Raw genomic sequence first — 17,114 nt, 5'->3', positions numbered from 1 at the left:
TTGGTTTATACAATGCCTATCATCTGGTGCGCAATAAGGTGGGGGATGAATGGAAGACTGCATTTAATACCCCCAGTGGACACTAAGTCTTTGGTCATGCCTTTTGGGGCTAACCAACGCCCCTGCTGTCTTCCAGGCCGTGGTGAATGATGTGGTACATTACAAAAAGCAAACTTACAAGAAAACAGATAAACAAAATAGAGAGAATAGAGAGCTAAAAGGATTTTTGTGCCTTTCGTTTACAAGATGGCTTTACACTTGTGGGGAATGGATTGAAAGAGGAACTGCTTTTTGAAGGATAAATAAAATTTAACTGGACTCAAAGTCACCAAAGATTGAACATCGGATACTTTCACTTCTCTTTTGTGTTGCACTCTCAGCATTTTTAACTGCTTTTCATTTCCTCTGGGCTGGATATTGCATAGATTAATCGTTTGTTTCTTGTTACTTGAGTTGGAAACAGCAAAGGAGCATCACTTTCTGGAGATTCTCCTATTTGGTCTGTAAGTTAGTTTTCCAATGATAATCAATACAAGATTGATATCATATCTTAATGGTACCTCCTCTTTAAATGATTACTTGTGTGTAGAACTGAATATTCTTTTAAGTGTTACATGATGAAAACTAATTGAAAGGACACATACACTATTATGTATCGTTTGCAAAGTGGAAACTATCAGAGACATGATTTGTAATGAATTTGATTTGTGAAATGGACTAATCTCATTTGGTTTTTACACCACGTTGATAACTAACTACTGTATATAAAAATTGTAAAATAGGATATTCATCAACTTTTTCAACAGTATTCCACTACACGGAGAAGATGAGGCTTTATCCTCTTTTCTGCGTCCTCTGCTGGATGGTTCATAAAGGCTACAGTGAGCTGCTGGGTTCTCCTTGTCCCAAATGTGAAAAAGGGGATCCAGGAATTAGCGGACCCCCTGGACCCCCTGGACTCCGTGGATCCCCTGGAAACCTTGGATTCCCTGGAAGCCCTGGATTCCCTGGAAACAAAGGTAAAAATTATTTCACAACTCGTGGTTGTGTAGAGCATTTCAAGACCGTCCCTCCACTCTGATTAAAATCATGAGTTTATAACCGTGCACAATGAGTCACCTCAGTCTGATTTACTTCAGACAATAATCTGATTACACTCCTATGCATGTATACTTGGACAAAGACAGTGGTCTTGTTAAAGTTAAACTGCAACCATAGATTAACTCAGCTGTTCATGTCACCTTGCTGGCTGTTTTCATACAGCATTAACACACTTGAGTTGCTGACTGTCTCTCGCTTCTTTGATACCGTTCTGTAAACAATCAGGGGAGAGAGAAGGCTGTCAAATCTACTGCCAAGAGAACATAGCACTAACAACACAATTAAGAATTTATGGCAACATTTCCCATTTCCTGGCAAACTAACAGCAACTTAAATTGATACTTATCAACTCTGCAGACACAAAGTCATAAATATTTTGTGCATGTAGTCCGCTGCAAAAAGACCCACTGGACCCCCACAGACTTTTGAAGATGACAAAAAAAATTCACACTAGGCTAACAGCCGAGCAGATACACAGAGCATCAGCTGTCTTTGAATCTGTCTACTGAAGCGAGAACTGCAGAATGTATGTGAAGATTGGCTCCAAGGTTAACGGGATGACTAATTAGATTAATGAAATGAAAATTCAATCAAATACTTTATTCAACCCCAAGGGGGGAGTATATTGCCGCCATATTTTCTTTTAAGCAATCATCATACATTTTAGTGTCAAACAGTTTATGGTTACTAGCATGAAAGAACTCCTGCATCTTTCTGTGTTGCAGCGGAGCTGAAGATGCCCCAACCTCACTGCACTCTGGTGTTTCAACACAATGTTATGAAAAGGATGGTCGATGTTGTTCTTTACCTTGGACCAACTTGTGTAGCATTCTTCTTTTAACAATCAGCTCCATTGGCTCCAGAGCAGCCCACAGTATAGAATGGAGACAGTGTTTGACTTTTTCCTGGTCCTCTTAAAATCCACAATCCTCACTTTTGCTTTGATTGTTTTCAAGATTGAGGTGATTGTGATTAATCAGTTTCCTGTAATCAGCCTCTTGTTCATCATTGATACACCCAACAACTGCAGAGTCATCTGAGTATTCCTGTAGACTCTGAGTTGTAATGGAAGTCCGAGGTGTACAGAGTGAAGAGAAACGGTGAGAGTACAGTCCCCTGAGGTGAATCTGTGCTGCTGACCACTTTCTCAGACACACAGACCTTCAGTCTCACAAAATGTGGTGTGTTTGTCAGACATTACCTGTATTTTCTGGAGCTTCTTACATAACAGTGTCAGGTGATTAAAAGTTCTGGATAAATCAAAGAACATGATCCTCACATGTCCTGAGGTTGTCCAAATGGATTTTAGCCAGTTCTGTACATTAACGTACTTGTGTTTTTTTGACCGGAGACAAAGTCAGCTAAGACCACTGAATAGAAATAAGTTTCTGTTTCACTAAATACAGTTCTTACGCACACACACAGAATTATTAAAAAATTAAGAGGATCAATCAGGATCCAGAAAGACCCAGGTTTTGTCTGAATGCTTTGTAAAGTTAACTTTGAAAGCCAATGCTTCCCTGAACAGAAAACACCAATCTGTTTTCCCTCACATTGGCAACAACACATCTCTTGTAACTTCTTCCATTTCTCTTGTCTCCAAGTCCCATGTGACACTCCACCTTGTTCCAGGCTTCAGGCTTCTGTCAAGCATGATAGTGCTGTCTGAAAATACCCAAAAAGACTGTATTTTATCATTGTGAAAACTAATTGGTGTTAATATACACAGTAACATCTGCAAGATGTTTGAAAGTTTGGAAACTGAAACGTTTTTAGACAAAATTTATTATGGAACCACATCACCACCAAGTGGTCAGCTTTAGCCAAACATCCAGTCTGAGTTTAAGTCTGAATTTAAGTAGTCGATCAGCATCTTTCCTTAACTCTCTTTTGTGTTTAGCCATGCGATTCTATCCATTAATTTTCTATATCAATTGTTGAGGGAGTTGGGTGTAAGTGGACAGAGTTTGAGGAAAATAGTCAAGGAAGTGTCAGATGAGACAGTAAAGTTAGGTCAGCAGATTTGGATAAGAAGAAGCAATAGTAAATGGGGGCCCAGCAGGGGGAGCACTTAGGGTAAACAGACTCTTTGAAGAAGCAAGGAAGAAATCCAGTATATATTTAAGTGGAGGATGTGGCCCATGTGAGCCCTTTGAAACCAGGTGGCCATTTTAGGTGAGTTGGCCTGTATGGCCTTGTTTTTGCTGGCATTTTAGGTGATTTAGGACTGTTTAGGTGAATTTGTCTGCTGAATCTGTTAGTGTGTCTTGTCCTGCTTCCACTTCTGGCATCCTCTATACTTTCATTACCCCCTACCCAAACCAGGGTTTGAATCCAATTCCTACTTATCTTTGCCTCTTCTATTTCTACCCCCTACCCGAACCAGGGTTTGTATCCCCACCTCACTATGTCTGGTGTGCAGTTGGATGGTGGTTGCGGTGTGAGGAGCAGTGATGGCTGGCATTAGGGGAATGACTCTGGGACACCAGTGATCACTGTCTCGGCTCCAGGAGGTGTTGTGGGCCCAACTAGACGAAACACAGATGAAAGGAGGTTCCCATCCAATTACCCAAATGACATGTTGGTCAGCACTGCTCAATGGTCTATATCGGGATGATAGGGAATTATTCACGGAGTCCGATCCATTTTTTTTCTTTCATGTGGTAACACTGAATTAAGTAGTAGATCAGCGTCTTTCTTCAATTCTCTTTTGTGTTGTTTAGCCATGTGATTCTATCCATCCATTTTCTATACCTGCTTAATCCAATTTAGGGTTGTGGGGAGGCTAGAGCCTATCCCAGCTGTCATTGTGCGAGAGGTGGGGTACATACTCGGGGAGAACATGCAAACTCCATACAGAAAGGCCCCAGGCGGGAATTTAATCTGGAACCCTCTTGCAGTGAGATGGCAGTGCTAACCACCACACATAATCATCTACAGCTTTTCTATATTAATTTCTTTTGTACTTTTTTTTTTTTTTACTCTTAACCTTTGTCTGTTAAGGTGTGTTGGCCTTGGTCTGAACCGTTACATCTATTCCTGTTTAATTTCACTGAGTAATGATAGGAGTCAAATTTTCTACATGTATACCTGATTGGCCAAAAAAAAAACTGAGTCAGATTTTTATTCTTTCTGGACTCAGGAGAAAGAGGACGACCTGGGGCACCTGGACCAGCTGGACCAGCAATAGTGTGTGGACCAGGTGATCAATATTTCATTTATGTTTATGCATTTAGCAGATACTTAAAAGCGACTTACAGGTAGGCATTAAAGGTAAGGGGGCATTGCCCTACTGGAGGTAGTACCTTTCATGCAGGGGCTTCGAACCCAGATATCCCAAACGAAAGTTGACAATAATACCACTACAACATCCAGTTTTCATATCTCTGAGCGACATACAGCTGAATGAACTTTGATACCTGAATTTACTCTTTTCAACTCAGATCTCTTTGGTCCTGTTGTCCGGGATGTTGAAACTTTACAGAAGACCATTGTTAAGTTAGAATTGGGTAAGTACCCTATTTAGCGACTATGAATTTGAGTTCACTTTTAGAAGTGAATGTGTGTGTGGATGCTATTGTTTTCAAGGAAAAGAGTACAGGTCAGCATTATTAAGAATTAAGAACTGAACTTTTTTCTTTTATACCAGATGTGTTTCCTTGGGGATTTTTCCTGATCTACCGCATGTTGTTGTTGTTTTTTTTTTCAGCCATAAACTTTAACTTTGTGAGGAAGATTGGGCAAAAATACTTGGTGTCCAACAAGGAGAGAGGCTCTTTCCTGAAGGCCGTCGAGTTCTGCTCTCAACAAGGTTTAGAGCTGGCTCAGCCCCAGAGTGAGGAGGAGAACAGCATGCTGGCTCAGCTGTGGGGTGAAAATGATAAAAAAGTATGGATCAGGGTCAATAATAAAAAAGCTGATGGGAATTTTGAAACTAATATCAACAATCAGCCTCTGACCTTCACCAAATGGGGAGAGGCACAGCCAGATGATACCATTCAAGATACAGGCTGCACTATACTGTCAGATAACGGCTTCTGGAGTGTGGCGCGAGACTGCTCTTTGAATGCTTACATCATCTGTCAGCTATAGGCCATGCTGTGACTTTCAGGAGCAACAAAAAAAAATTTGTTTACCGTCTGTTGACATGTGCAGATATTAAAGCAGTTTCAAAGAAAAATAATATTCGTGGCCTCATGATTTACAAAGTAAGCAATTGTAAGCAGTTATGTAAAATATGAATAAAAATAAGATGTAAATATTTAATTTGCAACAGAATATATAAAACAAATCAAAACCTGATAATAAGACCTTTCACATTTCCTGAAAAATTTTAGCTCATTCTGAATTTGATGGTGGCAAGAATTAGGACAGGGGCAACAAAGGGCTGGAACATTTAGTGGTTCTAAGCAAGGAACAGCTGTGGGAACATGTTTCAACTTGTTAGGTTAAGTGATGACAGGACAGTAACATGACTGAGTATCAAAAAGAGCACCTTAGAGAGGCAGAGTCGATGAGAAGTGAGGTGGTCAGTTTCAGCAATCCGCAAAAAAAAAATTTTTAATTGTGGAGCATTTCAAGAGGAACCTTCTTCGATGTCGAAATTGCAGAGACTTGGAAAATTCAACCATCTACAGTGCATAATATCATCAAAAGATTCAGAGTATCTAGAGAAATTTCTGTGCGTAAGAGACACTGCTGAAAATTGATATCAGATGCCTGTGTTTTGTTTTTTTTTTTTTAAAAAGCACAGTGTGTTAAACCTCTATTATGCAAAGAAGCCATTTGTAAACATGATCTGGAAATGCCGCTTCTTCTCTTCTCTATAAAACTGGTAACTTGCACATCTGGAAAGGCACCATCAATGCTGAAAGGTATACTGATTTTAGAGCGACGTATGCCCCCATCTAAATGATGTCTATTACAGGTAAGACCTTACATGTCTCAGCAAAAGTATTCTTAACCACATACTACATCCGGTACAACATAATGCCTTCGTCGTGAGAGAATCTATGTGGTGGACTGACCTCTCTGCTGTCGGAAACCTTCAACAGTTTGGAAATATTTGGTGCGTCACAAAACGCAAAATATGACAAAGAACTGTTGATCAACTAGAATCCTATATTAGACAAGTATAGGAAAATACTCCTTTACAAAGATCGAGCATCTGGTCTCTTAAATAAAAAGTAAGACAAAGTTATTTTTCTTCACCTGCCTGTCTCTACTACACACTACTATAATTTTCAAAACGGGAGAGAAGGAGAATCTAAAAAAATATTCTTTCCAACCCCTCGCTATTCCAAGTAGACCCTGGTCACAAACGGCACTAGATTCAGTTACTGGTCTGGTTAAAAACACTATTCTTGCTAGAACAGATGGATTCTCTAAATCTGCTCATTTAATCGCTTTAGAGAAACTCCGTATAGCCACTGAATCAGCCATTGTCTTTGTTCAGCATGTATTCAGGCTACACGGTATCCCCACCAAAAGAAATGTCAGACAAAGGACCATAATTCATCTCCCCTAAATTTGGAAAACTTTTGCACAGTTTTCAGGGTCAATGTATGCTTAAGCTGTATATCTGATTTGTCAATAAAATGTTGTGGATTTCAAAGAATATAATATCACTTGCTGTTTTTCCACCAAGCATGTTAACTATGCTATCAACAAGTCAATACAAGGATGGTGTCTCATGCTCAGCAGTTTGCAGCTGAGTTACAGATTCAGAAATAAAATTTGGTCCAACAAACTCCTATCGTCATGTCTTGAGAATTCATGTTTTCAGTTCTTCTTGTTTCTTACCTGTCTTCTCTTTTAGGTTTCCGCCTTCCCCTATGTATCATCCCTGCTCCCTGATTACCTGCCTCCCTCATGTGGTTCACCTGTGCCTTATTGTGTTTCCCCTCCCCTTTTCCCTCTCTATTTCTGGGGATACTGTGTAGCCTGAATACACGCTGAACAAAAAGATTATCTTGAGTTTTCAAAGCCAAGTCAGATTTTTATTCTTTCTGGACTCAGGACCAACTGGACGATATGGGCCACCTGGGCCAGCAACAGTGTGTGGACCAGGTGATCAATATTTAATATAGCTACCTGAGACATTTGTTGAAATACTTTCAGTAATTATAGAATTTATCTTCTTGTATCTCTTGATTCAGTAGTAGCACATTATACAGGCATATTGTTATTATTGATGAAAAGTTATTTCTCTCTCTGTTCTTCACTGTGTACAACTCATGACACAAGGTACAGGCATTTATTGGTGATGGACACAGATCTGCAGTAATTCAGTCTCTGTTTAATTGATTCAAATTATTTCTTAAGAAACCTTTTTTGTTGCAGTTCTGTTATTTTTTTTCATTTTAGATTGAAAGTATGTGATTTTCTTTAACAAATAACATGCTCTTGTGTTATGTAATTAAATTCCATGCACATCCCATAAAAGCATTGTCTGTCACATTTGCAAAAGTATTGATCTAGTTTGCTTTATATTATAAGGTTCATGTTTCTGAGTTAAAGAAAAGACATCACTGATCCAGTTTTCATATTTCTGAGCGACATACAGCTGAATGAACTTTGGTACCTGAATTTACTCTTTTCAACTCAGATCTCTTTGATCCTGTTGTTGAAACTTTACAGAAGACCATTGTTAAGTTAGAATTGAGTAAGTACCCTATTTAGCGACTATGAATTTGAGTTCACTTTTAGAAGTGAATGTGTGCGTGTGGATGGTATCGTTTTCAAGGAAAAGAGTACAGGTCAGCATTAAAAATACCTTCTTTTTGTCTGACATGGTGCAGATATTAAATCGGTTTCAAACCAGACTTCCTTTCAACGGAGCGAATATATGGGTCTGCAATGAGCTGTGGTGGAGGGAGGCTGGGCTAAATTTGATATTCATAGTTCACCATGTGCAGGGTAAAAGTAGAGTTGTAATCCTAATTCCCAAAAAAAGTTGTAATGCTGTGTAAAATGTAAATTAAAATTTCAATAAAATTGGCAAACCATGCAAAACAAATCAAGAGTTACAAATGAGACCTTTCACATTTCATAAAAAATGTGCTCGTTTTGAATCTGTTGGTGGCAAAAGTTGCAGCGGGGCAACAAAAGGCTGGAAAATTAAGTGGTTCTAAAAAAAAAAAGTATCATGATAGAAGTCAGTAATATGATTGAGTATAAAAAAGAGCACCTTCGAAAGAGAGTCTCTCAGAAATGAGATGCTCAGAGATTCCGCATTCTGAAAAAAAAGAAAACTCAAACTGTGGAGCAATTCCAGATCACACTTCAACGTAAAATTGACAAGACTTTGAATATTCGTCATCCACCATCATATTACATACATATTATCATCAAAAGATTCAGGGAACCTGGAAAAATCTCTGTAAGCAAAAGACACTGCTGGAAATCAATATTGGATGCCTGTCGTTAAAAAGGCAGGCAGGATTCTGTCATTTAAATCACTGTATGGGCTCAGGAACAATTCCAGAAATTATTTTCTTTGTGCACAGTTGAATATTCCATCCACAGATTCATGATACAAAAATGCAGCTGTCTTCTCTATAGAAATTAATGTAATGGCATGCTCTGCATCTGTGTGCAAGCTGCTGTGCTCTGTTTTAACACTGATTCAACGATAACACAATCAAGATGTGCTGCAGTCCATCACAGTGGTGGTCCTCTGGACATTTCTTGGTGGGAAGGAGGTGATTGTTATGACAGAGTTTACCTGTTTCATATGTAAATTGATAGGTAGCTAGATAACTGTCGATCACCCCATCAGTCAACTCACACAAAGATTTCTCTTTTGCTCCATAAGCCACTTACTGTCAACACTATAGAGTCACAAATAAAATTACTGTGGTTATCAAACAGTTTAACAGAGAAGGGATGCCAATTTTTAACATCAGAAAACTGTAACAAAAGCCGAATAAGGGAATCCAAGAGTTTGTCTTAGTGTGGTCAGTGTATCTTGGCTTTTTGCTTTCACTGCATGTGGCCTACTCTCCACTTATCACACTGGCTCTATCATATGTTTGAGCTATGAGTTTCTTGTTCGCACCATAGAAAAAACGGGTTGTCCAGTCTGTCCAATAGCAAACTGCCAATCAAATTAGACGTTGCACCCACAGGCGGAAACTAAAAGAAAGCGGTCTTGCATTGCAAGCTTCATGTCGATGTATTTAACCACAAGCATAAGCTGTTTCAGTGCTGTGTCAGTGCATGTGTCAGTGGTGTCATAAGCTTGGATGACTACAAACTTAGCAGACTTGACCGTCTCTGTTATATGACCCCTGACAACCACTAGCATGCACTTCAGAAGTTTGGTCTGAAAGGTCTTTCATGTCCTCTTGAAAACAGTGGAAATCATCCTTGTTTGAGCCCTCACTTTCATCTTTGCCCTACAAGGCAAACTCAAACACTCAATAGGATTTCACACAGTCGATGAGGCAAACTAAGATGTATTAGTTTTTGCTCACCTCATCATTGTGACTGCAAATTACGAGTCTGTAGCTCTGATCTAACTGGGTGGCAGTGTTCACTCGGCTTAACGTTGAAAATTTCAACGGTACATATGGATCTTGGACAAATCCCGTTTCCTCATCTTTTCAGACAGATGGTGCATGTTGGTGACTCCTGTAGTTGTCCTGGTGGTGGTGTCTGCCATCAGCGTGAAACAGAATATATGCGGAGCAGAACAAAGCACTGGCTACCTCACAGCTTGCTCGCCAGCTTTTCCGTTCAAACCAACTCCACAAAAAGCAATTATTCAATCAGTTATTTGAATTTGGTTATGGAGACCTTAATTGTTTTAAATAACTTTCTTTAGCCAAAATAGCCTCCCCTGAAGACAGTTAAAAGACCACAGTCATCATTCCTCTGATGTTTTTTAAGATAAAGACATTTATGAGCAGCCTGAAAGCCTTTTGTTTATGGCACTAAACTGACACTATGCTCCTTATCCAGTGGTGGAGCAACAGTGGTTTTCAATGCTCATGTATTGCACCTTGAATGTTGCACCACAACCAGGACCACAGGCACATATCCAAACTGGTATTTTCATATAGATTAACATATACTCAGAGATACACCCACCAGTCACCCTACCTGTTCACCCACTCAGCTGCTGCCCAACCTGAACATCCAACCAGCACACCACATGGGAGCGATCCTGCACAGAGGCATAGCCAATGCCACACCCTCACCCATACAAATGTAACTTAGATGATAATATGGAAGCAGAGCAGAAGTGGGGGAAACATTATCAGGAAACACGAACACTTCTTTTCCACATAGGCATTTACATTGATAACATTACAGTGATAACATTGATTCCGTGCGTCTTTTTTCTCCTGGTAGTTCCATGCACATATAACTAAAAACTGGATGGGACAACTACGAACGTTTGCTTCTCCCATTGCTGAAGTGAGGCACTTTCTTAATTCCACAGTTGTGGGTGATAGTGACAAAGAGAGGCTTCACCATATGTTTTTATTCTCAATTTGGCGATAATCAAAACTAGAGGACCTGAGGGTCCTTGACGGTTTGTAGTATTAAATCAGTACTGAAAGAAGCAGGTAGCCATAGATGTTAACAATACTGTAACATGTCAGATTTGTCATGCTTTGGTCAGCATTTGTGCAGTTGTGTTTTGTATTTTTGTATCAGGTTTGATGTGGATTTAAAAACTCTAATCTCACTATGAGAATGTTAGCCCGATTTTTTCATTGGAAGCCCAAGAACAAGCTGGAGAAATCGTTTATTAAAAAAGTATTTATTAGTGGTCACAAGTAAAGTATATTGCAGCGCTGGACTCGGAGTGCCAGAGCTCTCGCAGGAAATCCGTCAGGCCGAGCCCCGTTATCCGGAAACATGTCATATTTATATTCAGCTTTATCTCACAGAAGTTGTTTTCACACTTGTCAGAGTATAATTGGCCAGTTTTGGGTGACATGCTCAGGCCAGCTGCTGTCCTTGTTGTGTTCTTTGGATGTGATAAACAATGTGTGTGTGTGTGAGTGCTGTTTTAGGCGTGGATCTAATGGACCAGACCTATCTGCCCTAATAGAGATGTTTTGTCTGACCCAGTTGTTTATGTCCTTCTAAGGTCTTGGACCATTTAAGGTCATCTGTTGTGCAGTATGAGCAGAGTGGAAAAGTACCAGCTAGGAACATAGGTTATTTAGGAAAATACATAATATGAATTTATAATGTCTAAGAAAAAAGCCAATTATAACAAGAATGATGACAGAGTTCTCTCTGTGCAAACTAAGAAAAACAGATGAGACCGTAGCACCATTATGTAAACTTAAAAGGAAATTCCCCAACATCTGACCCATGAAACCAAAACAGTTTCTTCACTGTATGTGATTTAGAATACATGGCAGAAAATCAGTCAGAGTACATAGGTTTTCACATTATAGACACGGTATGATCTAGAATGGCCACTCACTTCCCAGCCAACCTACTTTAGTTCAAACTGATGACAAAGCAGGAAATTTGTGTTGTTTATTTTTTTTGTAGGATTTTCAAATGGTGAAATGTATAAAACTCAGGTTTTGCTTGGATGAGTTTACCATGAAACAACAGTCTCTCGTCAGGGTCTTGTTAAACCACAGTCTTGTTTTTTTGTGGGTGTCATATTTCACTTTTTTTAAACTGCTTTTCATTTCTTCTGGGCTGGATCTTGCACATATCTGACTATGAACTGTTTTCCTCATCACTTCTGTTTTGAAAGAGAGACGAGGCAGCGCATTTCTGAGATCATTCCTTTTGTAACTGTAAGTTTCTCCCTTTTTACAACGCTTTGTATAGAATGAACATTATTAATGCCCTATAGACAACGCAACTATTTACTAAAAATTCAAAGTTGAAACTATTGAAGATAGAATTTGTTTTTAGAAGCAAGTGTCATTAACATAACTCTGGCTAGTGTACTATTACTTTGGATTAACTGGCACAGTTATTTCACATAGAAATGTAGGATAAATAAATTGTCTGCTAAAACGTTTTTTTCAGATTTTAGTTCTTCATTCAGAAGATGAGGCTTTGTCTTCTGTTCTGCATCCTCTGTTTGATGGCTCCTGCCATCTACAGTCAGCTGGCTGGTCCTAAAGGTGAAAAAGGAGATCGTGGGTTTCCTGGACCACCTGGATTCCCTGGGATGCCTGGAATGCAATGTGAAAGGGGTTGGTTTCCTTGACTTCACCAGTTGCTTCTGGTCTGTTCATGTTTAAATGTATTACATTATTACAGACCCTATAGCTCCCATCAAACTGCAGAGCAAATAGTAAAAGTTAGAGAAGTAAGCAAAGCAAAGCAAACTATAATTGTGTTATAGCCACTTTCTTAAAAGAAACATAGTACACTTGTTTTACTAACTCACGATGCTTTCACAGAAAACCTCCTGATATGTAAAATGTTTGGATTATAAGTGAGAGAACAGTTGAGTGGAGCCAGTGTGTGTCATTTCTTAGAATTTCAGTCGATGTCTCTTGTGTAATGTCTCATTGAGGCCAGAAATGTTTTTTTTGGGTTCAGGCCTTTGAAGCCGCTCCACCCCCTCCTCCAAGCTGATTGACTGATCTGGTGTCATGATATAAAACAACTTGTCAAAGAGCAATTACTCCAGAGGGAGGATGATTAACCGTTAAAGTGAATGCAGCACGATCATTTCCAGACATTTAATTCTTAATCTGGTTACATCCGTCTTAATTTTTCACTGTTCATAACTCCAAATAGTTTGTAATTAATTCCCGAACCAGAGGGAGCTTTCTGTTGAGGAAAGCCTCCTTCTGAGAATGAGGAGATCTGGCTAAAGTGTCTTCTGAATGGTTGAGATTTAGTAACTCTGTTTCTGAGCAGCTGCAGAAGTGACAAATGGATATGTTCAGTTGTCTTGCATATGCACCGGTAATTGTTAGCATAAAATATCGTTTGCCCCTTAGTTTCCCTTAACCTCAGTGAAATCATGATGTTTGCACAAAGATGCCTTCATAACAGAACGGTGTGATCTGAATTCCTCCAGTTAGAAAGAGAGATCATACTTCAAACTACAGAAAGAAGCTGACGCCTCATCTTTTTCAGAATCCTAAACTTCATACCTGCATCTCATTTGGCCCTGACCCATAGGAGTCTCCCTGCCGCTCTGTTTTGCTGCTCTCCGAAATGGTACAAAAAGAACATGAATGAGCAGAGATGCCCTCAACGTGAATAACTGAGATGTCATAACGTAAAGTTCAGTTACTGATGGCCCCATCGCGTAATACTAAATTTAGCTCTCAGAGAAATCTGACCAATCAAAACAATGAAAAGGAAATGTCAGCCTCAGACGAAAGTTGAAAATGATCTTTGTTAGCATCGAATAAAGAAAATCCTGTTTTTACAAAAATCTTCTGTTCGTCTTTGGGTCTTGCGTCGCTCGACCGCCTTAACCCACTGTGAACAAAAGATGAATTAGAATAGCTACCATGTGTTCTATCAACTATCCAACATTTCCATTTCCCACATTTCTAGGTGGCTTTGGCATTGTTTAACATCTTAAAATTGGCCTTACTTCAATTCAGGTGTTGGTTGTCGGGATGGATTCCCTGGAATACCTGGAGCACCTGGACGACCTGGAGCACCTGGACCACCTGGATCACGTGGATTTCCAGGATCGCCTGGAATTTGTGAACGAGGTTATTAAATTTTTCGTCACTAAACTAGTTTAAGTGTGAGTAACTACAATATTTCATTAATTACAGGTCAGCAGTAGCACGATGTACAACATATAAAGTGTCAACATTTCATTGCAGGAATTCTTATTCTGCACGAACTGTAGCAGTTCTTCTACGGGTGTATTAGTTTTTAAACAAAGTTCAGCTGCATAACCAAGTGAGCGACATAAAAAGATGAAAGCCTGTACATTCTTCATTGATCTTTATTGTGTGTAATGAACATAAGTTCTTATTTTTTAATAGATCATTTTAAATCAGGAGAAATAAAAAAGAAAGTTCAGTTCCGGGTCCATTACACTTTAACTTGTGCATGCTCCCATTTGGTTTTGTCAAAGAAAAAAAAATCATATTTTTGATTTGATCGTTGAGGACTTGATAGATCTTGTAGAGGTAATCCTCCAAAAAGAACATTCCATGGTTCCCGCATTCATTTTGAGCTGATTGAAATAACCACACACTTTTTCTTTAGGATTACCACTACAAGATCTCCTCAGAGATTTAAAATCAAACAACTGGGTTAAAATAATCAGTAATCGGATAGTAATCATCAGTGTGACAGGTCACAGTTATGCCAGAGCAAATTAGTCAGCTAGCCAATTCTCCACAGCTGTGAGCCAACACTAAATACTAAAGATACATAGCAGATTCATAGCTTTAGTATTTATCAGAGGGTAAACTGAACTGGTTTACAGTGTATTGTAAAGTTTATTTTATTCTCAAGGTAAGAAAACAGATTATGTCCATTTGTAAGGGCTATTTTTCATCAAGTTCCAAGTCAATACAATTTCAGTAACAGAACATCCCTGACCTGCTGTTGTTAATACTATTTATTTGTACAATGTTCTGCCTCTTCTTTGGATTATATACTAATGTGACTCAGCTTCTGTGCCACTTTCATCTTAACTTTTTCAAACGCTTCTGATGGGATTGAAGTCAAAACAAGCATGCAGTTGTTAATAAACTATGACATTAATCAGCTTTCGTATTTGATATTTTGCATTTGTAACCACTATTTTCAACTGATAAATGTTCCTTTCTTTTTTTTAAATTTACAAATGAAATACATCACCCAGTAATGTAAACATAGTGAGATTTGGCAAAATGAAGAAATTCCATTCGGTTCAGATTTCTTTAACATTCTGCACAATGAAATGAAACATCAACACACACAGAATCAACTTTTGTTAGAGAAAGTGGAATTGCAAAAAGATAACTGCAGGGGCATTACACATTACATGGAGTGTCATTGAGTCAACTCTGTCAGTCTTGAACTCGTATTTTGCTAATATTTTAATGTAATGCTTTTTTAAAAACAGGTTGAGACACCAGCTCAGTCTCCGTAGCTCTTGATTAACGCTCAGTCACCAACATTCATTCTCTTATCATTATGCAAGTCATCAACAAGCTATTTCAGATCTGTAAAATGGAGTAAATTCTAACCTACTGGACACTGAGCAAAAAGTGAATGCAGGTGCCATGAGGTATTTTTGTGCTGCCATTCACTGTACTGTACCTTTGCCCTGGTAATCACTCATATTAAGCTGCTGTGATGGTCATTAAAAAACTAATTTAGTCTTCAGAAACAATTAAATAAATATAACAGATCCGACACCTAAAACTATTGACTCTCAGTCTGTCATAGGCTAGAACACTTGTACGAGTTACCTTCATGTTGTTGCAGACTTTTAAAATGAACTTGATCTGTTTGATCCAGATGCTGACTCAGATTGCCCAGATACCAGGACCTTACAGAACAACCTTAGAAAGTTAGAGCTGGGTAAGTACCAAGATCAAGAACTTCAAGGGCCGTCGACTGAGGAGAGTTTGATTGGTGTTAAAGTTTCTGACAAACACCACAATGTGAGGAAATAGTAAAAGACTTCAAGTCTCAGCACACCTGTCAAACTAATCTAGCATTCCTACCTTATTTTCAAACAGCAGTGGCCTGCAAATTCCCGATTTCTGCAGTTCTAAAACTTTGAGCTGCGAAAAAGTGACTGAATTTGTAGTCTGCCTCCATCTGTCTTTATTCTAAATGTGATAATATGAACTTAAAATGGAGAGTTATATGTCGTCATTGGCTTCATTTTTTCTCTCAGCAGGATTTTTTATCATGTCAGTTTATACACTTTTTCACCTTGTTTTTTTTAATTGTTCCCTTTCAGCTGTAAACTACCAATTTGTCCGGAAGGTTGGTCAGAAATACTTTGTGTCTGACAAGGCGAGAGAGTCTTTCCAGAAGGCTGTGGAGTTCTGCTCCCAGCGAGGCTTGGAGCTGGCCCTGCCACAGACTGAAGAGGAGAACAACGTATTCACGGAAGTCTTCTGGGACGTTTACAAAGCAGCCTGGATCAACGTCAACAACAGAAATTTTCAAGTTGATATGAAAAATCAACCCCTGACCTTTTCTAAATGGGGAGAAGGGCAGCCAGATAAATCTATTCAGGATAAAGGCTGCACCATGCTGTCAGAAAACGGTCTGTGGGAAGTGACACGAGAATGCTTCCTGAATGCTTACGTTGTTTGTCAGATATAAAGGGCTCAACTTTTTATGAGGCCAAGTACTACGTACCTGTCCTTTGAATATGTCGTAATATCTTGTTTAAAATCCTAATTTCCATCCATCTAACTCTTTAGAACATTGCTGTAGCTTACCATTACTACTTTTGCATGGATTTACAGTATGACAAAGAAAATAAATAGATAAGCCAACTACTGCAGAAGTGTCTTATTGTGAAAGTCAGTGAAGATGCAGCGATGAGAGTGGGCTTTTCTTATTCCAAATGCTTTAGGTTGCATTATATCATCTCATTTTGTTGCCAAACTGAACCAGACTGTGTCACATGAACATTACATTTACTGATTCAAATCAAGTGTTCACTTAATTCCCAACAGGATTGGTGTCACTATTTTACATTTTGTAAAAACCATCACTTTCTATGTTCTCTTGACACTGGATCATAGACTTCTACATTGACGTTCCTGTTTTCATCAGCTCCATCTCTCTCCAGCTCTGATGCACAGTGATGTAAATGGTAAATGCATTGTACTTACATAATGCTATTCTGGTCCAGCTGACCACTCTAAATGCTTTCATGCTTTTCACTGCTTTGTCAGTTTGTTGTTTGTTTTCTTTCTTTTTTTTAATTTTCCAAGTGAGACTTCACATCTGTTATACACATTGGAGCAAATTCCTCAAAGATGAAGTTAGCCTTTTCCTTGGAAAAGCAGAGAGGCAGCACACCCAGAGGCCCAGCCGTTGCTTTTCTGCTTTATAACTATTGTGCAATACTTTTA

At 38.9% G+C, this 17,114-nt stretch overlaps 2 protein-coding genes across 3 annotated transcripts; both read left to right on the top strand.

The window, feature by feature from the left end:
• The first annotated feature begins 316 nt into the window (after positions 1-316).
• On the top strand, positions 317-5,284 carry LOC140306652 (mannose-binding protein C-like). 2 transcript variants are annotated; one of them, XM_072385255.1, is made up of 5 exons: positions 317-499; positions 807-1,019; positions 4,244-4,303; positions 4,545-4,610; positions 4,811-5,284. In XM_072385255.1, exons 2-5 carry the CDS (start codon positions 827-829, stop codon positions 5,191-5,193), a joined length of 702 nt encoding a protein of 233 aa, XP_072241356.1. In that variant the 5' UTR covers positions 317-499; positions 807-826; the 3' UTR covers positions 5,194-5,284. The 2 variants fall into 2 exon arrangements, with proteins under 2 accessions (XP_072241356.1, XP_072241355.1); XM_072385254.1 differs by having other exon boundaries at positions 317-503.
• Positions 5,285-11,757: 6,473 nt separating this feature from the next.
• On the top strand, positions 11,758-16,490 carry LOC140306548 (mannose-binding protein C-like). Its single transcript, XM_072385152.1, has 6 exons — positions 11,758-11,879; positions 12,118-12,287; positions 13,047-13,105; positions 13,665-13,778; positions 15,507-15,594; positions 15,983-16,490. The coding sequence occupies exons 2-6, from the start codon at positions 12,140-12,142 to the stop codon at positions 16,351-16,353; spliced, it is 780 nt and encodes a 259-aa protein (XP_072241253.1). The 5' UTR covers positions 11,758-11,879; positions 12,118-12,139; the 3' UTR covers positions 16,354-16,490.
• The last annotated feature ends 624 nt before the right edge of the window (positions 16,491-17,114 follow it).

Source organism: Leuresthes tenuis, unplaced genomic scaffold (assembly GCF_036924035.1).
Source record: "Leuresthes tenuis unplaced genomic scaffold, fLeuTen1.0.hap1 SCAF_5, whole genome shotgun sequence".
NCBI classification, from domain to species: Eukaryota; Metazoa; Chordata; class Actinopteri; order Atheriniformes; family Atherinopsidae; genus Leuresthes; species Leuresthes tenuis.
Note: the sequence above shows the minus strand (reverse complement) of the source record. Positions and strands in the feature narration are given on the sequence as shown.

Coding starts and splice junctions, on each gene's coding strand:
- LOC140306652 (XM_072385255.1), top strand. CDS start 827: ATGAGGCTTTATCCTCTTTTCTGCGTCCTCTGCTGGATGGTTCATAAA. Junction 1,020..4,243: donor TGGATTCCCTGGAAACAAAG/GTAAAAATTATT, acceptor TTCTGGACTCAG/GAGAAAGAGGACGACCTGGG. Junction 4,304..4,544: donor AGCAATAGTGTGTGGACCAG/GTGATCAATATT, acceptor TTTTCAACTCAG/ATCTCTTTGGTCCTGTTGTC.
- LOC140306548 (XM_072385152.1), top strand. CDS start 12,140: ATGAGGCTTTGTCTTCTGTTCTGCATCCTCTGTTTGATGGCTCCTGCC. Junction 13,106..13,664: donor GATGCCTTCATAACAGAACG/GTGTGATCTGAA, acceptor ACTTCAATTCAG/GTGTTGGTTGTCGGGATGGA. Junction 13,779..15,506: donor GCCTGGAATTTGTGAACGAG/GTTATTAAATTT, acceptor GCAGACTTTTAA/AATGAACTTGATCTGTTTGA.